Here is a 23,917-nt window from a genome sequence, read left to right as displayed (position 1 = left end):
AAGACAGCATCGCCGCAAAAAAGGTGGAATAATACCTTGCCCTGCACCGCCCTGCATCTCAGCATATGAACTCGACTTTGGAAAGGGCTAGCCAGTCTCGGTCAGGGGAAACACATTATCTTAAGTAACATCCGATGGCCATAGTCAAGACATCGTCCAATCTTGCTCAAAGTTCCCTTCTGTTGTATCGATGATTACGCTATTGGGAGTCTGCATCAGGCCATGAGTCAACAATTACCAGGCCACCTAGCCTTCGACGCAATCTACCTATTCCACTAGCCTTTGCGACCTCTTGCTCCGGTAGTGAATGCAGTTTGAGGCTTTTGACGAAGCTTTGACTAACAGGCCAGTACGAACAACTTGGACAGAATCAAAGTTATCAGGCTGAGATTCGAAACATCCCCAAGATGCATAAGCCCATGTGTGTCCTTCGCCGCCGCAGCAAGCACAAAATATCGACACCAATCGGTAACAAGCCCAGCCAGTACTCCTACAGCGAACAACACTGTTTCCCTCAGTTTCTTTGCTTCGGCGGCGCGCCTCTTCTCATTTTCCTCGTTATCGACGCTCTCTTCGTTCTGAGACTTCGCGGCAGCCTGGGGAAAATAGTTTAGGATGCAAGCAATGTTGATGACGAGAACCAACCCGTAGATAATACCAAAAAGAATAAGGCTGTCTCTGGTTTCGCGCTGTTGTCTGGTGTCGTTGTTCTCTCGGTTCACGAAGATGCATTTCGCAAGGTGCATTGCGCCGCACAACATCATCAAGTGGCCGGGAGACAGGAATGCCAGGCCTAACATCATACTCGCAAGTCCCTCTCCTACTGTCTCCTCTTTCTTTGGAGTTTCTGTACCAGTGGTCTCAGTTACGGGAACTTCTTCAGCCGTCTGTACTCCTGGGATCTTGCTGGTAAAACGTTCCAGAAATCCAGGCTTTTCTGAAATTGATACCGCTGTACTCATTGAGGTGTTCGACCGCGTGGACTCTGTCGAGGGACGGGAGGGAACACTGTCCATTGCGTCGGTCGATACAGTCGCGTTGAGTTTCTCTTTAACGGGTTGATCTTCGTTATTGTTCTTCGTATTCTCCTTAACGTCCATGTAATTGCTCTTCATCATATGAAGAATAGCCCCCTGGATGATAACTGTAGCAACAACGTGTCCGATGACAATGAGCTTAAGGTTTCGGTCCTTCATCTTGGGGACTTTGATGGCGGCGACTACCACCAGAATTATAGCGTACGCGAAGCCTCCCAAGCAGACGAGTGTTTTGTGCTTAATCTTTCGGGTTGGATTGATGGGCGCATTGCCGGACATAATGCAGAACCAAATGTAGCATCCGATAACGTTGCTGATCCATGCAATGCTACCGTATGGTAAGAAGAAATGAGAAAAGTCTCCATCGATGGAGAATGCGCTGCCAAGAGTCATGTTGCATTTGACGTTTCCGTTGTTATCATCCACGCAGATGGACTGGTAGCTGTCGGTACTACAGACCGTCACGAGCGAGCCCGTGTACTCAATGGAGGAACACCCTTTTGTGCCGTTAAACATGTTGAATCAAGATTAACCTAGTATCACCACTAAAAGGTAGTCAGAGGTCTGATATGATGTGAGGTAAAGGAAAGTGAGGTTTAAGAGCAAAGATAAATATGCACGCTCTGCTTAATTCGGACCCTCGGAGACTGGAGGTGAGGTGCCCGTCAGCCCACCGCCTAACAGGAGGAATGTGGCGAACTTCAAGGCAGAATCTAGTCGATCCAGTGTTGCCTGATCCGGATTCAGAACACAGCCAATGATTGTAGTTAAGGAACGATGATTGTCAGCTGTGTCGGGAGATCGACGACGTCCAGAATTGCGGACCAATGGCAGACTGCGAGCCTGACCAATCAACTAAGAAGTGCATCCTTCGACGCAGCTCGCCCTGTTCCGGGCACACTATCACTTCAAATCGCCAATCTCACTAATTGCTACGTCCCAAGGAGAAATTGTCCTAGGCTCTCGTCTGTTCTAGGCGGCCAGGGACAGTGTCAAGATTGTTCCATTCGGCAATGCTGATTACATCACAAAGACATTATAATAGATCCCAGCCGATTCTAACTCTGCCTATACTCGAGGGACATTTGGGCGTAGGAACATGCCTTTAATGGCTGTACAGTTGGCGGAAGTACTTGGGCTGTAATGTTGACAAGATCGTACCTCAGTCTTGTCCATCAGACAGCATCTTGGAGCACTAGTTTGGTCTATGGGGCTTGGATAAGGAGGGATTTGCGCTGAGCCACCGGGAAGCCCTTGACATCATTCAGAGTCTGAATCCCGATGATGATGTGCCCTCAGAAAACTCATTCGAGGACAGCACCTGAAGTGATAGACATGAGATCAGTGCAGGGATATGAGATACGAGTACTCCGCATGTAGAGCAGCACACAGCACTTAACGCTATAGGTCACTAAGACTTGTATGTTTCAAGACGTTTTAGCCCTAACGCCGTCTCACTGTAACGTTAGAGAGACGGATGCTGTGAGTACTCTGTACATTAAAGTCAAAGCACCCACACCTAGCATACCTAAAATCCCTTATCCCTAACCCCCTATGCCAAATCACATCTCAGGCCCCAGAGGGCAATGTGTTTGCCATGTACTTGGGTGATCACTACCTATGTCCATATAAAGGGGTTGTTCTGCAACACTGACGTCAAGAAGGGAGCGGCTAGTCGTGGTCGAATTTTCTCCAGCTAGCACCGTTGGCAGTAAATGCAATCGAACAAGTGCTGTTGCTAACAAGCGGCGGCCCTTGTGCTCGTCCTTGGAGCTGGATCCTCCAGGACGGGGCGGATTCAGCATGTCCGCGCCGGCCTCGGCGAGGGCATTCCGGATTCACTATTAATAAACAGAATTTGCAAGAATGACATGTAATCGCGCTGCGCTGTAGACAGAGCGCCTGGGAGTTTAGTCGCAGAGCCACGCGATTCATGAAGCGGAGCTTTGGTGGATTTTGCTCCGCAAGCGGGCGCGGATCGTCCGCCGTGATGCGGCCGCTAAGGCCGTGTCCGTGACGGAGCATCACCGAGAGACGCGGCACCGGTACCGAACCCGGGGAAGGTTCCTTTCCTTTCGTGCAGTAAGCATGCCGGTGGCATGCGTTGTTTACAATCGGAAGCGGGTGAACCCCAACGGCCGACGCGGCAAGATGTTTCCGCATAAACTCAGCAGGCAGCAGCGGCGTAGATTCAGGCAGTCATCTGCTTTTAAGAAAATGAATTCACCACTCAGCGTTTCCCTGTCTTGCTTGACACTCTGATTGTTGCGGAACAGCAGTTTTTCCTACTCCATAACCCAGCACGAAATCTCGAGGTCATATCCGCACCAAGTATTGACCAAGTTGAGGAAAATGTGGAGTTACACTCAACCACCGTGCCCCCTTTTCATCTTGAGCCCAGCTAACATTGAGCAGGACATCCGTCGAGACCAACACCATTCTCGAGCAAAATGGCTCTGGCCTATTTGCTCTTCCCTGGGAAGTCAAAGAGCGCATCTATGAATACTATCTCGCCTTCAGCCGCGAAGACTTTGGCTCCACCTCGAGGCCGCTGCTTACTTACTTTGAGCAAGGGGTTTACACGAAACCTTTGCCGTTCCTCATGTTGACATGCAAGCGCGCCTATCGAGAACTGCAGCAACGGGTCCACGCAGACGCCGTCATGCACGTACACCCTCAGGCCCTGGGCGACAGGGGCATCGGCTTCGCCGTTCACGGGACGCTCCGCTTCGAGCGCCTGCGCAGGTTCTACCTCCTCCTCACCACCGAGTATCCGAACTGGAACCGGTGGATGGGGGTGTTCAGCGAGGTAGCGCAACGATCCAAGGACCTGGCCGAGCTCGTCATCGACTGGGAGCCGAGACCGACTTTCTCGAATCTGAAAGGATGGGAGGCCAAGTTCAACGAGAAGAAGTCCAGCGAGTTCTTTGGCATTCTGTCACAGCTTCACCATCTCGAAGTTGTCAGGTTCCATGGGGAGTTGCCAGAAGGGTGGAGGGAAATATTTGAGAAGGAAACAACTGCCAGGCTTGTATGCTACAAGTTCAAATGGTGGAAAGAGCATGGTTTGGATTAGTTCCTTGTGGACCTCTCCAGACGTTACTGCACTAGGCCCCGTACCCCGGTTTGAAAAAGAAAAAAAAGAAACCGGGGCTTGAAGGTAGATGCGTATTGAACTTTTGCCGAGAAAAGATGTGTGACGTTTATAATTTCCATGTGAAGAATAGGATCCGTTCATCTCAGGTTCGCCGTTGCTTCTGATGAAAGCTCCCCCGACGCTTCATCCGGCCCATCTCATCAATACCTAGCCGAAAGTCTTCCAGCGAACGATTTGCCCTCCCAGCTAACCTGTAGAGTGTTTCTAGACCACTCCAGATATCCACGCGCCTTCTATCCTAATTGCGGGATTGTGATTTTTCTAGTGCTGTCCCTGGGTAAGAAGCAACTGAGGACTGGTGGTAGCGAGAGTTGGGAATTTCATCTTGAGTTTGGGATTGTTAAGACGCGGGTTGGTAGAGAAGGAATGTGTGGTAATGAGAGCTGGCGAAGGAGCGGGAATTGCGAGTGCTTCGGTTGCAAGAGACGAATTCGCAATTGACTGCCTACGGAAGCGGTATTATGCAAAGCTAAAATATTTAAGGATCTAGTCATTGTGCCGCGATGGCTTCGGCAAGACCGAGTCTGATCTTATCCAGGTGCCCGGGGACTGCCGGCGGAGGACCGGAGGAGGGGCCGACGGTAGAGCCGGATCGGGTTGACATGGCAGAAGTTCTCCTCTCACATTGGCAGTCCACAGCAGATATTAGTAGGTATTCATTTGGTACGCTGTAGAATGCCTTCATACACATAAGCTTAATATCTGTCACAGGATATATTAGACGTTAATTACTGCCCGTAATTAACGGCGTTGTTTTCGCGACAATGTTTGCTATTACTATAGGTTGAAATCGATATCAAATTAAGACTGCGGCGTATTTTTAAGAGATTATGTACATCGTACATCGTACACGATTACAAACAAAAGAAAAGAAAAAGGAAAACAGGAATTGATAGGCACGCTCTATTTATTTTGCATCCAAGTGCCTTAATTGCTACTGTTCGATTCGTCCAGATTCCACCAAATGCTCTAGGAATAGCAGCTGAAATGCAGAAACACTATTGGATTTATTTAGGTAGAATCTGCTAGAAAGGGGCAGATTTAGCTTGCTGCACTTATTGGAGAACGGACAGCACCATCGTCCACCTATAGGCTTCATGCGTTTATCACGTGTATTTATCGAGCCTATGCAAATCGCCCAAGAAGATTGGAAACTGTTATAGAGGACGACTGAGCCCTCTTTCAGCCATCTGACGTTCCTATCTTGACTATTCCTGGGGAGACGCTGGGACGCCCCCAATGTTCAAAGACTAGCAGGACTCTTATGTGCTGAACCTAGATTAGTCCAAGTTGCTGCCGGCGAAACTATTGAAATAAAACGCGACTGCAAATCGGTTTGCAGAATTGTTCTCGCGACTGCAACTATGGGCTTACAGAAACACCAAATAGTGGGAAGAGACTATACACAGCAAACTTCATATCTTGCGAAGTACTTGTTGGAGCTGGAGAAGCCTGGAAGGGGGTTCTTTTAGGCCCAGACAACATTCATCTCAAATAAAGACTTGCTTTCATTTGCTGTCATCACTTCAAAATTAAGATGCCGAGAAGGATTTAATACAATTGATAATCCGAATCGACTTGACACGATATAGAGACTAAACAGCTCGAGGATACATCCAAGTCTTGATTCTGCTCCGTATAGTCTGTTGCTCGACGACAGAGCCCTGGCTGCTGGAGCTACCCCGACGCGGCGGCGGCCGACTAACAATGTTGGTTAGCTCGGAACCCCCAGAGGGTGTTCGCGTGATCATGACTCTGTTCTTGAAGTCTGGACCATTACTGTCAGCGTCTGATTATCTGTCGGGTCAATTTCTGGGGCATGAACGAACTCGACGAGTCGTATCTTCGAGGATCCTCGATCACGGCAAAGAACTTGGCCTGGGCCCTTTCACTAGCTGTTGGAGCCATGATTGATACGTTTGGTCAATGATACAAGGTCCTCGGAGCACTGGTTCTCAGCTTTAATGTTGCGAGATGATGGACGTAAAGCAATATTTCAGAGAAGCGAGACGTCTGTCAGAAATGAGGAAAGAGGGGTATCTTGGTCTTTAATACGCTCAAAATCGAGTAGCAAAGTCAAGTGGCTCGTGATAACATGGCCGAGGGAACAGAGTTCATCTCCAACCCTTCCGATTCGTTCGTCCCGTCAAACTTGTTTCAACCACCTGCAATAGGACTGGATTCCGCTGCCAGCATGAGGGGTAGGTCACCCCCTTTACGTTGAGGTGACGACTTGCATTGCAGCTAGTCAAAATGCTCGAGAAACCTTGTTCATCTGGCTCGGATGTCCGTTCATAGGCCCAGTAAGCAGAAGGCAGCGGAATATTCCTTCGCGGATTGAGTGGATAGCAAGCCATACGTGTTGGTGGGGAAACTTGGTTGGCTGTACTTTCCGCTATCCTCAGAGATGACCACTTCTGTTCCCACTTCTGTTCGTTAATAATTATGTAAACCTCGTAAGCCATTGCTAGAATACCAGACGGTTCACGATTTCTTCGCACTTTATCTCGGCCTCTAAGAGATGTGTACGGTCCGCGTTCGTGGGTGGTTCGAAAGTGGGAGGCAAACAGATGGTAGTTTCCGAAAGTCGTCCTGAATGAGGGAAGGAGAGATAAAGGGAAGACACCGAATAAATCCTGGGACTTCTTCTCCTTTATTTTCTAATGCACATAGCCAGACGTCAATGCGTCTTGTTTAGTTACACCTTCTCAGAGATATCGAAATAAGGCATAAACTTGACTCCTGGCAGGTTGCATATATGATGTTGGTGATTCAGTCTAGTCGACATAGCCTTCCCTCGCAGCGATATAAGTAAACGTCACTGACTGCTCCCTACAAGAAATTTCCAATAGCTATATGCCAGGCGGAAGATATAACATAAGCAAGGACCAGATATCGAATCTATATGTGTTACGTACAAGAAGCTTACTGGGCTGCAATGTTTTCCAAATATTACTGTTTCCTCGTCCCGTGAGCCCCAAGATCACATATTTTACTACGTCCCCAGTCGGAAACCCAGTCATTCCCATAGCGCTGTTCAGAATCAACATTGCATATAGGTCTCGACACGTCGTCGTCGAAGATGTTCGAGGCTAGCCGCGTGGTGTTATCATGCACTTGGCTGATGGACTTGGTTTCAAGTCTGAAAACAGATCGCGCCAGTGACATCTTTTATGAAAGCTGGCTCATCCGTGCAAGGGATTGAACATGACTGCCAATATCAACCGGTCACGCTTGTCAAAATACCCCAGTTACCTACCCATATTGAACAATACATATGCCCTCTGCATACGTGTAGGCGATTTGCAGCCCGTTAGCCCAAATCCCCTTGCATATTTGTTACTTGCCCATGATGAAAAGTACGTCGAGGCACTCACTGCGTTGCACCGTATATATACCGCCACTAGAGTATGATAGAATGCCATATAGAACATGAGTGAGTCGTTATCATTCACTCTGTACATCTTCCCTTATCCAGGTACGATATCATAGGGCGCTGCCATACTACAGGCACGCTATGCAGTGGCCTCTTTTGGGGTTTTCTTTTTCTTTTGCTTTTCTCCTTTTATATCCCTGCCGACGTCAATATATTTGCAAACGAAACACGAAGTCTATAATGTCGCTGGAAAGTATCATGAACAGGAATAGACAGAATACATCAGGACCCGACTATATAATTAGAAAAGGGGACAAACCCCACGCATGTTCTGGATCGATTTCAGTGTGTGGAAGTCTGAAAAAGCTGGCAAGGTAAACCATTTGTTCGTTTTCTGAATTCCCCCTCATCGCCTTGCTGACCCCAAGTTTCAGTTCATCCCTTGTTCCCGTTCATATCAAGTTGTCAGGGCTTTGTCTTTTGGAACCTTACCCACAAATATATTCAGGTACTTTAGCACTCAAAGTTTGACGCTGGCTAGTACGATCTCGGCTTCGTTGTGAAACTGTTTGACCGGGAGTCTTTCACTGATGAACATGTGGTGATTCCACAGTGCTATAACTTCAATCCCGCGCGGAAAAAATTAATCGATTTCCTAAGCGGGTAACGAAGGTTGCACTTTCGACACTGTTCGCGGAGTAGGTATCAAAGATATGTAGTCAGCATTGTGGCATGTTCTGTAAATTCCGGATTCAATCAAGATGACCTTATTATTCGAGGTGTGAAGGCTCGACGTCCCTCCTACATCGTGTGTAATGGCAATGATGTCCTCCAAGCCGGTGGCATCAACGCTGCTCTATGCTGCCTCGTACGCTGGAGCTGTCACGAGTCTGGATCTTCAGGCCCAGGAGGCTGGAACGACGCTGGAAGCATTTGATTCAACCACCGCGTGCGCGCCAAATCCTTCGTGGCTCACTTTGTACCAGGCAAGATCCCTCCTTTGCTGCGCAGATAGAGACCTCACTAATCTCACCACCACCATTTATTCTTTCCGAGACAACAACAAGGGGTCCTTTATACCTCTAAACAGCCGCTCAATTATCAACCGAGCCGTGAGCTCAGTTTTGGACCGTAAAAATGGCAGATGTCTTGCTCTGGCTTCATAGTACGCCCCTTCTTTCTTGTCTTGGCCGAGCTCTGTAACATCGTCGCCGCTTACGAGGTCAATCCAACTGCAACCAACGTTGAGCTTCGAAGAAGTGTTCTCGGTTGGGACCCACGTGCCGGGTAACGTTGTTCCAGCCGGCGCTGATGCTGCCGAAGTTCACCTTTCGGTAAGTCTCCCAGACGAGATGAAGACCGTAATGCCACTAGAAATGGTCACTGACTTGATATAGCCCGACTCTGAGTATCTACTCATCTCTTCACGGCACGTCAGCTTCTTCGACATGCCCAACTTCGATCCCAACAACGGCACCGAAATCAGGCCCGATGTTGTTGTCACATTCAAAACAACCGTCAGTCCGGTCATCTCAACTTCACTCTGGTCTTTGCCTTGCGTGGAATGGCCCCCGAGCCAGTTTTCCATTGTCGAAGACCATGCCAGTTGTAACTCTTTCCTTGGCTTGGTCTCAGTGTCCAGCATCAGACTCCTTCACCCAAACATCTTGGCCGACATTGTAACTTTTGCCTCCCTTCAAGTTCGGCGAGGCAAAACGCCCACAATATTGCTCGCCGCGGTTTGTTGTCGTTGCCTGTTCCAGCTCTAAAGAGTTCGCAGCCGAGCCCAAATTCTAGCGTGTTTCACTAACGCACCGATTGTCTCCATGCCGTAACTTTTGCGCCGGTGTCCGTGGTCGACGATGATGCTAAAGTCCATCATGTACTTTATGCCCGGCAAGAAAGCCGTTTCCGTGAGCAAGTCGGCAGGGATCTAAATTTGATCTCATACAGAGGACGGCCAAATTGCGAAGATACTATTGTAACTAGGATTCAAGAGAGGGCGAGTTTAACAAACATAAGGTCCTGCAACCCATTCAACAGAAGAGATCCGACTCTTATTGCGAGAAGCCATGACATCAAGATTCCCCTCAAACGGTCAATGACAGTAAAAAAATACATCGAATCGTTGCACGAAGTCCACTGCTGCACACTCGTACAAGTCCCTGTTGTTCCAAGACTCTCAAGCGGCGCATTGCTGCCAACGGCCTTGGGGCCTTCTTTTTTGTCAATGACTCAGGCATCGCCTCTGCACAGTAATCCTCACTATCAGCTGCAGTGACTCACAGAGGACAGAATATTGGTGCGAGTGTCTCTGTCAGGTTCGTCTGGAATGGCCCCGTGTCCTTCATACGCCTAGTTAAGGGACCTACTGAATGGTTCAGATGGCATCGGATGTATTTAGCCGTTCAGTGCGAACCACCGCCCATGTATAAAAGGGACAGAAGCCAAAAGCACTCCGAGCACCGACCGTTTGAGTCATGTTGTCGCTATTTCACCGGGGCCAAACTCCGCTCCCCCCCATGTACGACGGTGCCGAAATCCGGGGAACCGTACAATTCTATACACTGGAGACGGCAAACCGGCCCAAAGCTTGTAACCTCTGCGTTTTGGATGTTGGCCCGCGCAACGCTGTAGTCGCCGATCAATCCCGCCCCTCCCATCCCCAAAGCCAAGCGCAAGATTGACAGGCTAGGCCGAAACCCGGAAACGCGCATCACCGCATGTTGAGACATGGATGTTGGTGGCTATGCTCTCTTTCCTACGAGCTTGCCTTTGCTAAGGCTATTATCCATGAACTGGAGTGACCAGACGAACAAGGCCGTGGCACAGATTGAAAACCAGGCTAATCACAACGGCGACTTTTGATGTATCGTCTCCTCGACAGTAGGGGGGGTTTGGATTGCAAATCCATACCTGGGAAGAAGGAAACGTCATCCGGTGTCCCGAACGGCTATGCGGCGCAGGTTGTGATGTCGGGACGCATTCGTGAAGGTTGATCCGGTCAGAGGTTGGCGATCACCAGTTTGCTTGCTTCTTCAACTCTGCCCTCGGCCTTGGATGACGTTGCGTAAGACACCGGGGGGGGGGGGCTCCTTTTCTCATCAGCGCATGTATTTGAATTCCGAACTGTGCATTTGCGAATGTCGAACCCACCACACGTATTCATTTTGAGCTCCTAAATGTGCGGCATCGGCTGATAATATACTCGCTTCTTGGCTTTTCCCTCCATTTGACCACCCCCAACGAACCCCCATAATGTTGGCGCCGACTATCAAAACACACCAGTATGTCCAACTCGGATATGGGGATGAAAGCGGCGACGACGTGCCGGCGAGACAGTCGCGGCTGAGACAGTACTGGAAGCACGGGAGAATACATCTGTTCTATGCGATTCTCCTCATCCTCGTAGCCTCCGCGAGCAGGCATTCTTCTTCGAGTCAAACGCAGCCGAGATACTACGGCGACGAACCGGTCAGGTCGGAGCTTCAACGTACGTCAAAAGCCCCCCACCATTCCCATGGCTTTTTGCCGTTCCGACGTCGAATAAACTAAACGCTTCTGACATACAACACCAGTATCGACCGTACGCAAGACATTCGAACTAGACCTGAAGTACGCCATGCCCCCGTCCCCGGAGGTCGACGAAGCCTGGGCGTCTCTCCTGCCCAAAGAAGGCGGCTTCTTCAAACACCCCAAGCTGGCGCCCCAGAAGAGCTGCGTGGCCGTTTTCCACCAGCTCCACTGCCTCGACATGATCCGACAGACCCTCTACGAGGCGCGGCCCGATTTCGTGGCGCGGTCCCATAACAAGACGGGCGTAAGGGGTTCTCGCGCGGCGGCGGCGGCGACGGCGGCGGTGGAGCACCACAACACCGAGCACGACCTCAACCACGCCCACAACATGTACCACGTCGGCCACTGCTTCGACCTCGTCCGCCAGTCGATCCTGTGCAAGCCCGACCTGACGATCGAGGTCGGAGACCCCGCGATCGGCGGCGTGACGGGGTTCGGCACGGAACACCAGTGCGTCGACTGGCGGCAGCTGATGGACTGGATGAGGGACCACGAGTGAAAGACGACTCCGTCCCGATTTGTCATGATACCCACGATGTGAAATGCTAGATTATGATATAAACATGGAATACATTGAAATAGAATAGAATATTTTCCCAAGTCACCTGTGAACGACCCGGATGGCGAGAAGATGCAATGTAAGCTTGTCATGTTGAGACGAGAGAGAATGAATGGTAATGAGTTGGGGTGAGTCGGCTTCGCGACTTAACCCCCTATCGAAGTCATTCGGCACAAGGTTTAATTGGTTTTCGTCTGGTGGTTATCAGCCTCTGTAACCGCCACGAAGATTGGGCGGAGGAGGGTGTCCTTTTTGTCCGCTGATAGTAACACATAGATTCAACTTTATATATGTAGAGTGTAGCTAAATAGTGTTGCCGGAGGATACGGCACCACCGGTGCACGTTGAACAAGACGTGTCTGAGAAGGGAACCTATTCGTTACTGGACGATGTCCTTCATCGAGGGAGGAATGGATCCTGGCTTCGGAAGGGGAGCGAGCGGCTTGTTGTAGTTGCGGTAGAATGACCGTGCATCCTCACCACGTTGGGGGTGCAGACCGGATGAACATGATTGATGTATATGTATGTCTCTGGTTCCTGGCGGCCTGTCCATGATTGCCTAGCTACGTACATTTTCATGACGCCGGAACTCCAAGCTGTGTGTTGCTCGCCCCTGACTCACTGTCGCCTACGATGTTAAACACCGATCCCAACCCCGCCCTTTTAATCTCTATTCTCCGCAATGATGAAGACTAGACTTGCCCGATGTAACAATTGAGGTGTCGTTGTCCACAAAACTGTTGAAGCCAGCCAAGGTGGGGAGAAGTCAGCCGGTGTCAGTTACAAAGAAAATGCCATCCCTCCCCTCCACTGCTCGCATGAGCTCCCCGTCCGTCTTCCTCATGGTCCTTCCCGAAACCCTTCGGGCGTGGACCATCTCTCCGACCAAGGATGCTCGGAAATATCCCCGTTGCGCAGCGTCTGCTTCGGCCTCCCGTCGCTGCCCCCGAACTAGGGGATGCAGAAGTCGACCCAGCTGCCCAGGTAATCGAGACGGTTCCCGGCGTTCTCCTGGCTCTTGTAAATCTCCTCAAACTCCTCGAAGCTCAGTTTGCCCCAGCCGCCGCGGTCGACTGCCTCCTTCTCCGCCAGGTCGAGGCGCTTCCATTCCAGGAGTGTGAAGTGCGTGATAGCCTCGGATGAGCCTGCTGCAAACCGGGTAGACTTAGACTTCTTCTTCTTCTTCGTCGCCGACTTGGATCCTTGGTTCGATGCCGAGGATTCCGAGGGGGCCGGCGAGCTGTCTGATGAGACAGACGCGATCGTGGCCTCGCTGTTGGGTCGGAACTGAGGCATCGTCGGGTCCTGGAATTCAACCTCGACGGCATCCTCTTCTTCCGCGTCTTCTGTGTCTTCCCCAATCACCTCGCCCTCGTCATCGTCATCCGCCTTCTCCTGCTCATCGTCATCATCAAGGACCTCTTCGACCCTCCGTCTGTTTTCTGCAGCGGATCCATTGGTCCTCTGCCCAGGTTCATCAACCTCGTGACCGAACTCGTCGACTCTGTAACCACTAGTCAACAAGAGTTCTTCCAGAGATCTCTCGGCAATCGGCTTGTCCTCGTCGATGGCCTTCCTAGGCTGTCGCGGCTCTACCGTCTTGGGTTCGGGCTGATCGACAGTCAGGTGCTCAAACAAGGCTCTGTGCTTGTTCCGATTGGCCTTTGTCGCAGCTGCTTTTACGGCCAAGTCTTCCTTGTCTTTGAAGATGGCATCGAGAAGCTCGTTGAAGGCCTGCTGCGTGACCTGATAAAGGATCTCTTTGCCGGCGTCACGCTCCTCGTCGGGAATCTCCAAGCCACCCCAGCGCTCGGGCACGCTTCTAGATGACGTCGAAGGGTTCGATCTGGTTTCGTATTCGTCCATGTCTTCCGCGAAGCGGACCTTTGACGACGACCTGGACCGCGAAGACAAGACCTGCCCCTGTGCTGCTTTGGAGCTCTCCGCAACACCATTGAGGTTGAGCAGGACATCCTCATCGGAATGCCAGCCATCAGGGGCAAGACCGCCTTCCTCCTCGTCGAGGTAAAACTGTCGTCTCTTCCACCTGTCGTGCAGTTGTTTTCTGGCGGCTTGCCGCCGTCTCCGCTCGATATCGGGAGCCATCTGCCTCTTATGGTTGATCACCTGGGCCCTGAGTTGACTCTCGGTAGGAACTGTGTTTGTGAACCGGTCAGGGTCGACCCTTTGATTCTGGCTTTCGGAGCCGTCGGGCTGTGCTGCAGCGTCGCCAGTCTGGCTTCTGTTTTCCGCATCTGAGTTGTTGTTTGCTCCATCCTCGCCATCGGAGCTGGGGAGCTCCAGATCAAAGTCGAAATCAATCTCGTTGCGCTCGCGACGCTGTCCGGTAAGCAAGTCGGGCAGGTCGTCAATGCTCGTGGGCGGGTTGAGCAAAGCATCCCAGTACGGAGTGTCCGGCTCGCTATCCGGAGAGCGCATCTGGCCAGACCACGGGCTGCCAATGTATGGTGCAAACAGCCTCGTCAGCACGTCCTCCCGCCCGGACGTGTCCCCCCTGTCGTCACTAACGATGCTATTCCTGCCCGGCTCCAGTTCCACGTCACCGTTGGGATGGAAGATCTTGCCCTCGCTGCGGTGATTAGCATGGGCGCGGGGGACCCTGCCCTCACGGCCAAAGAGACTGCTCAGGGGTTGTCTGCTTGCCACGAGCTGCTGAGCTTCTGTGCTTCCCATCAGCTGGTCGTCGAGCCCGTCGAGAATATCGCGGTGCATCTGCTTGTAGAGGACGTAGTATGCACGGAACATGCGCAAGAAGTCGCGGCGGTTGACGAAGCCATCGCCGTCAATGTCGTAGCCTTCAAAGATCTTGCGCAGCTTGTCCTTGCGCTTGCGGTAAGCCAGCCCGTGCAGGAACTCGGTGAAGCCAATCAGGTCGTCGTTGTTGGTGTCATAAAAGGAGAACATGCGGTCGTGGATGAGGTTCGGCGTTGCGTGTCGCGAGCCACCAGAGGGGACGAGGCAGCGCTCGAATGTCTTCTTGTCCATGGCCAAGTGCAATTCGTCCGAGTCCTCGCGCCATTCCGTGTTGGCCATGAAGGTAAACTGCTCCCAGAAGGCCTCGATCTCGGGTCTCTCAAAGCCCGTCTCCTTGCTGAGTCTCGCCATCAGGCTACGATTCAAGTTTCTATAGCAAGTGTCGGGGTCGCCAGTGTACCAGACTGGCTGCATCTGGCGGGGGCCGAAGGGCGGGGCGGGGACCTTGATCTTGTAAAAGATGTGCGTCTTGATGTGCACGCCTTGGGATTCGCACGTCTCGCAGAGGTCGAAGTCGGCGCAGTTGGCACAGCGGTAGCGAACGCCGCGTATGGGCACCATGCCGCAGGCGTTACAGGCGCAGCCCCTATGGACGCAAGCGTTCCGCCTCGCGTTGTCCTCCGAGACCCTGAACAAGAGGCTGACGATGTTGTGGCCGGCCCGGGCCTGCGGCTGCATGCTGTTGGGGTCGTTCCACCACTCATCGACGGTGCCGCCGTCGACTACGGTGTCGCCATCGTTCATGGGGCGCATGGCATCGAGGTCGAGGTTCTCTTCCCCTCCACGGGAGCCTTGGGAGGAGACGGAATTGCGGCGGGATCGTCTGTGGAGGCGGCGGACGGCATTGCTTCGGTGCAGACCGGGGCCAGACACATCGCGATAGGGGTCTCTGCTGGCTTGGTAGGTGTAGTAGCCAAGGGATGCCGCTGCGACAGCAGAGAAGACGGCGACGGCGAGGCGAGGCCGTGTCAGGCTGTCGGTTGATGGCAGCGGGAGCCACATAATGGAGCCTAGATGTAGCTATACATGAAGCATGTTGAGGGTAATAAGCCACTCCGCATCAGCAAAATTGGATGCGATTCGGGATCTCGGCTGTTGAGGGCGTTTGGAGGATTCTTCAATAACGCGGGCGTAGAGGAGCTTGGTTCGAGGAGTTGGCGATGATGAATTACTTGGCAACAAACAGAACAGCATATGCGCCAGGTTGGAATTCTGCCAGCATGAATCACTTTGAAAGGCAAGCGGTCAAAGGGGCTAACGGATGTACATAGATACCTAGGTATGTAGGTACCTGTATGGGTGGGTCACGCCTGATCAGTCAGCAGGGATTAGAGCTCTTCCGCGAGGTACGTACCGTGCAAGGGGTTCCGCGCCCCAAATGAATTCGGCAATAGAGGACTTCGAAGACGGTTGCCATCACCTGAACACCGGAGAAGCTCTCCTAAAGTAGACGGACTGTCAATGCGGAGGCGCACACTATACTACATACAGTACATACATACTTCCTGATACCTCGGCATTACATTTCGAGATGGGAACCCAGAGACCGCGCGGGAGAGTGAGCTACGCAGATACTTTGTATCAATACCAGCTTGTCGTATTCGAGTCCGTATCCCAATAACCGACCAGGCCGTCAACGGTCGACGTCACCACCCCTATTATAGCTTTTTCACGGCCCCAATCGGTCAATCATTCCCTCGTGAACTATCTATACTTCCCTACTTACCGCGTACGTTTCTCTCCATACGAACGGCCCGATCCGATTGTCCAATTCGCAACGTAAACGGCACTAAACCTGTAGTCGAAAAAGGAAAAAGAAAAAAAAAACGCTTCATCTCCTTCCGGGTTCCTGTGTTCAGCGTCGCATCCTCCACTCAGCTCGCAGCCTCAAAACCCCCCCCCGGTCTGTGACATCTGCTTCGTCGCCACACGTGGTCAGAGTTATCAAAGCAAAGCCACGGAATCGTTTCCACCGTCGAACCACCTGGTTCGCCAGCTGAGAGCAGCAAACGACGCTTCAACCACCACTCAACCCCCCCCCCCGCCAATTACCTCGACACGCGCGAACAAACAACTCTTGGCAGCGGAATCGTCAGTGACACAAGACGCACGCAGCCATGGCCGCAGAGTACCCTCGCCCCGCCCCCCCGCTCTCCGTCACTCGGCCCCCCGTTCCCGACTAACAGCGCGCGCGCAGAAAACGAGGCTTCCCGACGGTGGAAGAGACCATGAAGCACCCTTCCTATCCCTCAGTGATATGGAACCTCGAGCCCGACCGCAAGGGAAAGCTCCCCGTCGCCCAAGGTCGCGGCGGGCCCTTCAACATTGCCTGGGAGATCCATGGCCACGGCCCCGTAAAGATCATTGTGAATCCCCCCCCCCCCCCCCCCCCCCCCCTCCTGTCCCACGTCACTCGAGTATAATGGCAATGGCATGTTCCTCCTTCTCTACGTAACTAACACCTCTCCCCCTGTTCCTAAAAGTTCGTCATGGGTCTCGCCGGTCTCAAGACCTCGTGGCAGCGCCAGACAAAGTACTTTGGCCACGACCACGCCTCCCGCTACTCCGTCCTCGTCTACGACAACCGAGGCATGGGCGAGTCCGACGTGCCCTACTGCCGGTACACGACGTCGGCCATGGCCCGCGACGCCCTCGAGGTCCTCGCCCACGTCGGCTGGGACGCGGCCCCGCGCGGCGTCCACCTCGTCGGCATCTCCATGGGCGGCATGATCTCCCAGGAGATCGCCTTCGCCGCGCCCGCCCTCTTCGCCTCCGTCAACCTGCTCTGCACGGCGCCCTGGTTCGAGAGCACCAAGCCGATGCTCGAGAACCTGCGCGACCGCGCCTCCATGCTCATCCCCAAGGGCGTCGAGCGCAGCATCGCCGACACCGCCCTCAGGCTCTTCCCCGCCGACTGGCTCGCCATGCCCGACGAGGCCGCCGAGCTGCCCGGCGACGCCACCCCGCGCTGCGCCAGATATGCTAGCACCGATCACTGCGTAACCCCACAAAGCTTTCTCGGCCTGGGATAAAACCCGCGGGTCTGATTTACCCGATATAATAAACCCTTACCTGACGTCGTGTCCAACTACGACGCTAAGAGTTATATTCCGAATCAAGTAAGCCAGAATGACCTCCAAACCGCGGGGGCGGCATGAGTCCCCGTCTACAAGCGATAGGGTACAAATAGGCTTTCGACGCCGTGCTGCGAACACGACCAATGTGCCCCGTGTGCCTCTATTAATCGTTTATGGGCTTGACCGATTGGACTTCTAACGAAGATAGCCCCTCGCTTAGCTTGGGTCGAGCAGTACTGTCTAAAGCTCGCGCACTTAACATGACCATCGGGCGGCAAAGGGATGCGCGGTGCCTTTTGAGAGTGACGACAGTCCGGTTAGGTTAGGTCATTACTGCACGCCACGGTCCGCTCATCGCAAGTTGAGCCGGTATACGGATTGATTCGATTATCTTATCCCATAAGACAGCTGTACTCTTAGAAATTATACAAAAAGCCTTGGCGGGCTCAAAAAAATATTCTACTATAGGAACCGTATTCATCATCAGCTCGGCTGGTGACGAGATGAGCCGATTTATCGTGACAATGTGGAAGTACCAAGGGGCCCCCGTAAACAACGTTATTTGAATAACGTTTAACCGACTATTAAGTTGTGCCGGCTGGCCGCGGGTCGCATATTACTTAGCCTATATGTATCCCTTCAGGACGAAGCTCCCGTCGGCCAAGCTTCTGCAGCAGCTCACCCCGCCGGGCTGGCACCACAAGTCGCCCGCCCAGCTGCGCCAGCTCGCCGACGCCGTCGGCCGCGTCCGCATCGCCGTCATCCACGGCACCGGCGACGACATGATCGACGTCCACCACGGCAGGCTGCTGGCGAAGCACCTCGAGCCCGCCGTCGTCGAGATCATCGAGGGCATGGGCCACGCGCCCATCATGGACAGGGTGCCGTGGCTCCACGGGTGGCTGGAGGACCGAATCGCCGTGGTGGAAAAGTTGGAGCCAGTAACATAAAGGAAGCCGGGGGTTTCCGGCTTGGTTGGGGCAGAAGAAGCCGGGAAAGGGCAAAGGGAAGGGGGAGGGGGCACGATGCGATCTGGGCACGACAAAGTGCTCCCTAGTTTTTTGTACGTCGTCATGATTTTTGATTTATTCAGTGATACCTCTCACATTCATTCCCCTCCCTCAATGCCGGTAATGCATAAAGGATACATGGTGCGCTTCCTCAATTGGCCCTGCTGGTCTTTCGGAGCTTTACTTATTCTTCTGCTGCTGGTCCTCCCTCCCTCCCCCGTCGTCCGTCTCCGCCGCGCCTTACAACATTACCAAGCCAATACCGCTCAGGTTCTCCTCGTCGAGCTTGTTTCTCCTGTCCACGCCGCCCGCGATAGGGGCCGCGCGGTAGTTGAACAGGTAGTAGTGCAGCTGGCCGTCGCCCGGGCCGAACTTCTGCTGCTCCAGGAACAGGCCGTTGTCGAGCAGGGACAGGCCGTTGAAGACGTCGAACTTGTACTTCTTGCCCATGATGAGGGCGTCGCCGATCAGCGAGTTCAGCCGCGTCTTGAGCGCCTCCCTGTCGAAGGGTGTGGCGAAGGCGACGTCGGTGGCGTAGTACCAGAGGTAGGCGGCGCGGACCACCTGGTGCTTCGAGCTGTTTATGACGGTAGACTCAAGGCAGTAGAAGGAGAACATGTCGGTGATTTTGCCGTTGGTCTGGTCATGCTGTCAGTGTCTGCGCGAGATAAAACCTGTGGGGGGAGAGGGGGGGTAATCAAGTAAGACCAACCTCGACGACGTAGGTCCAAATGACCTGCTCGCCAGGCGCATTCTTGTCATGCAGGAACCAGTGCCTGAACTCGTCCTTCGTGAACTCGGGAGCCATGTCGAAGCGCTTGAGGTACTTTGTCAGCAGCTCCGACGCGGCGTCAATGTCCTTCTCCTGGAGCTCGCGCAGGCCCTTGGTCGACGCGGCGTCCGGGAGCTGGTACTTGCGGATCTGGTACTGCGGCTTGCTGTTGGGCGGCAGCGGGCTGAAGCCGACCTCGTACAGCTTCTGCCAGTTGAGAGCGCGGTGAAAGTAGCGGCACGTGCTGACGGGCTTGGGCAGGACGACGCCGCCCGTGTAGAGGCCCTGCCAGATCTCGCGCAGGTTGCTGCGGCGCGTGATCTCCTTGATGAGGACGGGCGCGAGGCGCTTGCCACGCAGCTTCTTGTGGACGACCATGAAGTTGACCTCGGAGCAGGTGATGACGTTCTTGCGCACGCGCAGGTTGACGGGGATGGCCGAGATGAAGGCGACGAGCTTCCTGGACTGTGACGCGCGCACGCCGACGTGCCACTCCTTGCGCCAGCCGGGGGCCATGAGCGCCCTGTGTGTGAGGAATTGAGTTAGCACGGGAAGGTTTGGCCACGTCGCACAACGGGTTTCCTAAAGAAAGAAGTAAGAAGAAGAAAAAAAGAAAAGTTCCTCACCATCGGAGCATTGCCGGAGAGTAGTTGAAGCGGAACATGGCCTCGTCGTCCTCGACGTAGTGCCCGTTCAGCAGCTCGTAGACCTCCTTCATCTCGCCGTCGTCCTCGAGGTTCATGGTGACCCACTCGAAGCCGGTCACCATGGGCGCCGCCTCCTTGGGCACCTCGTCGACCGTCTGGATGCGGATCGGGCCGTCCTCGATCTTCTTCTCCGCCTCGCCGAACTTGGGCACGGGCTGCGTCGCCCAGAACTTGTAGCTGGCCATGTCCTTGGCGTTCTTGCCGGCCGACGCGAGGCCCGTCATGATGTCCTGCAGGTCGAGCTTCTGCATGGCCGCGGCGATCTCGGCGGACGACTTGGCGCCGGAGCCGCCGGTGCTGCTGCCGAGCTCGTTGGCGAGGGCCGGGTTCAGGGCGAGGAGCTCGGTCAGCTGCTGGGGTGTCAGGCCACTGATGGCATCCTTGACGGCCTGCTCGGGGTCGCTGGGCTTGCCGGTGAGGGCCTCCTTGAGCTTCTTTCTCTTGGACTTCTTCTTCTTCTTCTTGGCCGCGCCGGCGGATGCGCCGGGGGCCGTCTCCTCGGGCACATCCTCCTCCCCGTCTTCGTCTTCCGACTCGGCCTCGGGCTCCTTCTCCTTGCCCTTGCCCTTGTCGGTGGCCTCGGCCAGGGCGTCGTTGGCGTCCTTGACGGCCGGGTCGAGGGGCTTGGACTCTTCGGCGGGCATTTTATTTCGTAGGTTGGACGGGTGTTTCACCGCGATCGGTGTCCGGAGAGGCGGATTGTGTTTGTCGTGATGGGGGCGGAGCTTTGGGAGCTCTGATCAAGCCTGGAGGCGGGAATGGCGGGGAAGAAGTTTTGGCGCAGAGGACAGTTTCATGTGGCCGGGCAGATTCCAGCTATGTGACTGCATCATGGCGGGGTCACTGACCAGGGACCTCGGTGTCTGCGGGGCACTGGACGCTAATTAGTGGTCAATCCATAGGGGTTAGCAATCCCTGCATTGCACGTTGTAAGGGAGTAAGTACGCTGGCCAGAATACTGTTTAATTCCTTTCCGACCATGTAGGTAGATGAGTTGCACCAGCCAAGGTCGAAAGACAACAAGGAGCGTTTTTCGACCTTGTTTCTTATTATTTGCCTCTAGAAGACTTTGCCGGTCGGCGAGAATGTCTTGCTTGAAACTAATGACGGAAACTTTGTGATTGACCGCCGTCAATATTCGTCAACACACAAGAAGTCAATTCATGCCTACTGTCCAAATATAGAATCGAATTCGATAACCTTGAGACAGAAGCCACTTTTGAATCCCTGAGGATTCTCAAACAGGCCGGCAGAAAATCATACATTTTGGACGGAACTGTTATGCGATCCCTGCACGTGTAGCCTTTTTCAATGCCCCGACGACAACATCACCCAGCCGGATGAACGGGGGGCATTCATCAGATTTGAAGAGAGAGCGTGACCGGGTCCTACTCTGATATTGTTGAATAAAAGGTGTTTATCGAAATGATGTTATAGTATGGCAGATAACTCTCGAAATGAGTTCCATGAGACGCTTCAATCTTCAAAACCAACCAACTTGGACAGACAGGATAGGCAGCGAGCGGCATAAAAAACAACAATTATATCTAATAGCACTGGGTCGCTGCCGTAGAAGCTTCGAAGCCTTGCACATTGCATATCGTAAATCCGGGGGCTGCTTCGATTCCACCTACTCCAATTCTACCTCGACTCCGCTCTAATGCTGGCGCTCTCGAGTCTATAGTGAAAACAACGCCAATGCCGAGATGAGAGAAGGCGCCTACGACGTTCTGCCAGTGTCGGAACTAGCTGTATCATAAGCAGTTCCTCCGAAATCAAAGGAGCGCATGATGGCTAAAATCACCGGGGCGTATCCCATAATGTCGTTGTGTCCTGTTCCAGTCAGAGAGGGCTAAGATAGATGCCAACACTGAGCACTTACCGCCGTGGGGGAAGAGTTCCTGGCGAATAATCATGTTGGGCTCCGCCGTCCATGTCGTAACAAAGGCATCCTTGCCTTTGCGGATCGTCCGCACCTCCTTCCACGCCTCGAACGAGTGGTCGTCAAGCCCGCCCGGAACAGTCGCATTCGCAGCGGAACGGAAGAGCTTACTACTCTCGGTCCAGGGGATGTCGGCGTCGTCCAAAGCCGAGATCAACGTCAGGCGAAGCCGCCTCTTGCTCAGCTTGACTAGGCTCTCTAGTCGGTCGACCGACGGCCACTTTTCGTAGATGAAGGACTCCATGTACTCGAGGAAGCCAGGCCAGACCTTCAGGGGCCCGAGGACGGGGAAGATGCCGCCGATGCGATAGCCGCGCAGCATTTTGGGCAGGTTGCTGAACCCCGCGACGAGGACGATACCGCCGAAATCGATGCCCTGGGACGCGTACAGCTCGGCGACGCCGCTCGTCACGGCCGTGCCAAGGCTCTGGCCCAGGAGCACGATGCGTTCGGATGGCACGCCGGCCGTGTTGATGACCCAATCGATGAGTGTTGCGGCATCCTGGATGAGGCCGTGCTCGGATGGAGTGCCGGTGGAGTGGCCGAAGCCGCGGTAGTCGATGGCCAAGACGTGGTACGACGAGGTGTCGGTGATGACGTGGTAGCTGCCTGGTCGGTGGTTCTGAGCGATATCTCCTGCGTTCTGGGAACAATCAGTAACGCAGCCATGGCATCAGGCCCAAGCATATATATCTTACACCGTGGACTATCAATGGTTAGTGTCTAGTGTGTTTTTTATAAGAAAAAAAAAACCCTGGATGCGAGGCAGCACTCACAGTATAACACAACCCGAGCATCGGGGTTTTCTTTCAAAGCCTTGAAGGACTCGGTCTGGGTAAAGTCATGGCAGAAGCCGGACCTCTGCGCCGAGAACCTCTCTTCCTGCTTGAGGTACTCGGGCAAGGGCATGACATGCCATGCGTACAGGCTGACACCGTCAGGGGTCTCGAGAGAGAAAGGCGTGACTTGGCCCTCTGCAGCGAATCAGGGTTAGCGACCGCGCGTCTTACACGGGAGCACGCGCGGACTCACTTGCAAAGCCCCATCTCTCAGGCTCATTGACGTCGCGCCACCAGAGGGTGTTGATCTTGTGGGCATACAGGAAGCTGTGAGAAGGAGTCAGCAACTCAACTTGAGCGAGCAGGGAGTCCGCGCAGCAGGGTCCATCTCACTGTCGTTGGAAGAAAGGCGATGCGCCAAGGGCGAGAAAGGTGAAGTAGAGACCCAGAGGGGCCACAACGACCCAGACGGCGGTCCGAAGCATGGGCGACAGCGGGACAGTCATAATGGCGGTTGTAGATTTTGTGAAGGAGCCTGACAAAACAACAGAAGCCGTAGGATATGGGATGCGAAGCTCCCGAGTTATCTAGGCATGGCTGGTGGCGGTGTTCTGGTCGCTGTGGATGACGCCTGATTGGAACTGGTTCCTGGCTCGTGGTTGGAATTGCCTGCAAGCCAGCAGGGATGGTGTCATGGCCGGAGATATCTGGCGGTACCTGTCTCCTCTACCATATCGTGCTTCAAAGAAAGTACCTATCAATAGAGGAAGTCGGTCCCCAGATTGCGGCGACCTCCCACATTTCTGGTGTCAGCCGCACGCCGACGACGCATCATGCCGTCGATACCGAATCGATATAAAATGTGCTTTTCCCGGCCATGAGCATGTCTTGGGGTCTGGATTTTGTAACCGGAAAAATGGTCGAGCCGGTATTCGCGCTTTCGCTTGCGTTCATTGACATTGGCTGGGGGGGGTTAGACGAGACTTTTTATTTTATTTTATTTAGCAGCGCGTGTGTGGTCGGGTTTAAATTGGAGGCATGGTTTGGCTCAGAAGCCGAAGCCAAGTATGAGAGAAATCTGGTCATCTTCTCCCACGCTTCACAGCCACACACACCCTTGCCCACCCACATTTGTGTAAGAGTTTCTCTC

The 23,917-nt window shown here is 53.5% G+C and overlaps 10 protein-coding genes across 10 annotated transcripts; 5 read left to right on the top strand and 5 right to left on the bottom strand.

Annotated features, from left to right (window-relative positions):
* Positions 1 to 338: 338 nt before the first annotated feature.
* On the bottom strand, positions 339 to 1,553 carry GLRG_06989 (uncharacterized protein; the record flags this gene model as incomplete). Its single annotated transcript, XM_008097674.1, has 1 exon — positions 339 to 1,553. The coding sequence occupies one exon, from the start codon at positions 1,551 to 1,553 to the stop codon at positions 339 to 341; it is 1,215 nt and encodes a 404-aa protein (XP_008095865.1).
* A 1,836-nt stretch (positions 1,554 to 3,389) lies between these two features.
* Positions 3,390 to 4,113, top strand: GLRG_06988 (uncharacterized protein; the record flags this gene model as incomplete). Its single annotated transcript, XM_008097673.1, has 2 exons — positions 3,390 to 3,412; positions 3,453 to 4,113. The coding sequence occupies 2 exons, from the start codon at positions 3,390 to 3,392 to the stop codon at positions 4,111 to 4,113; spliced, it is 684 nt and encodes a 227-aa protein (XP_008095864.1).
* Positions 4,114 to 5,789: 1,676 nt separating this feature from the next.
* GLRG_06987 (uncharacterized protein) lies at positions 5,790 to 6,102 on the bottom strand (the record flags this gene model as incomplete). The annotated part of the gene is made up of 2 exons (XM_008097672.1): positions 5,790 to 5,962; positions 6,024 to 6,102. The coding sequence occupies 2 exons, from the start codon at positions 6,100 to 6,102 to the stop codon at positions 5,790 to 5,792; spliced, it is 252 nt and encodes an 83-aa protein (XP_008095863.1).
* A 2,292-nt stretch (positions 6,103 to 8,394) lies between these two features.
* Positions 8,395 to 8,861, top strand: GLRG_06986 (uncharacterized protein; the record flags this gene model as incomplete). Its single annotated transcript, XM_008097671.1, has 2 exons — positions 8,395 to 8,701; positions 8,737 to 8,861. The coding sequence occupies 2 exons, from the start codon at positions 8,395 to 8,397 to the stop codon at positions 8,859 to 8,861; spliced, it is 432 nt and encodes a 143-aa protein (XP_008095862.1).
* Positions 8,862 to 10,828: 1,967 nt separating this feature from the next.
* Positions 10,829 to 11,645, top strand: GLRG_06985 (uncharacterized protein; the record flags this gene model as incomplete). The annotated part of the gene is made up of 2 exons (XM_008097670.1): positions 10,829 to 11,063; positions 11,149 to 11,645. The coding sequence occupies 2 exons, from the start codon at positions 10,829 to 10,831 to the stop codon at positions 11,643 to 11,645; spliced, it is 732 nt and encodes a 243-aa protein (XP_008095861.1).
* A 1,011-nt stretch (positions 11,646 to 12,656) lies between these two features.
* Positions 12,657 to 15,482, bottom strand: GLRG_06984 (uncharacterized protein; the record flags this gene model as incomplete). The annotated part of the gene is made up of 1 exon (XM_008097669.1): positions 12,657 to 15,482. One exon carries the CDS (start codon positions 15,480 to 15,482, stop codon positions 12,657 to 12,659), a length of 2,826 nt encoding a protein of 941 aa, XP_008095860.1.
* A 1,115-nt stretch (positions 15,483 to 16,597) lies between these two features.
* Positions 16,598 to 17,512, top strand: GLRG_06983 (glycylpeptide N-tetradecanoyltransferase; the record flags this gene model as incomplete). Its single annotated transcript, XM_008097668.1, has 3 exons — positions 16,598 to 16,608; positions 16,678 to 16,846; positions 16,964 to 17,512. The coding sequence occupies 3 exons, from the start codon at positions 16,598 to 16,600 to the stop codon at positions 17,510 to 17,512; spliced, it is 729 nt and encodes a 242-aa protein (XP_008095859.1).
* Positions 17,513 to 18,186: 674 nt separating this feature from the next.
* GLRG_06982 (uncharacterized protein) lies at positions 18,187 to 18,507 on the top strand (the record flags this gene model as incomplete). The annotated part of the gene is made up of 1 exon (XM_008097667.1): positions 18,187 to 18,507. One exon carries the CDS (start codon positions 18,187 to 18,189, stop codon positions 18,505 to 18,507), a length of 321 nt encoding a protein of 106 aa, XP_008095858.1.
* A 300-nt stretch (positions 18,508 to 18,807) lies between these two features.
* Positions 18,808 to 20,690, bottom strand: GLRG_06981 (uncharacterized protein; the record flags this gene model as incomplete). The annotated part of the gene is made up of 3 exons (XM_008097666.1): positions 18,808 to 19,206; positions 19,280 to 19,862; positions 19,966 to 20,690. 3 exons carry the CDS (start codon positions 20,688 to 20,690, stop codon positions 18,808 to 18,810), a joined length of 1,707 nt encoding a protein of 568 aa, XP_008095857.1.
* A 1,076-nt stretch (positions 20,691 to 21,766) lies between these two features.
* Positions 21,767 to 23,273, bottom strand: GLRG_06980 (abhydrolase domain-containing protein; the record flags this gene model as incomplete). The annotated part of the gene is made up of 6 exons (XM_008097665.1): positions 21,767 to 21,879; positions 21,929 to 22,631; positions 22,687 to 22,694; positions 22,765 to 22,962; positions 23,021 to 23,094; positions 23,161 to 23,273. The coding sequence occupies 6 exons, from the start codon at positions 23,271 to 23,273 to the stop codon at positions 21,767 to 21,769; spliced, it is 1,209 nt and encodes a 402-aa protein (XP_008095856.1).
* Positions 23,274 to 23,917: the final 644 nt, after the last annotated feature.

This window comes from Colletotrichum graminicola (genome assembly GCF_000149035.1).
Source record: "Colletotrichum graminicola M1.001 genomic scaffold supercont1.28, whole genome shotgun sequence".
Taxonomy (NCBI): Eukaryota; Fungi; Ascomycota; class Sordariomycetes; order Glomerellales; family Glomerellaceae; genus Colletotrichum; species Colletotrichum graminicola.
This window is presented reverse-complemented; position numbering and strand designations above follow the sequence as displayed.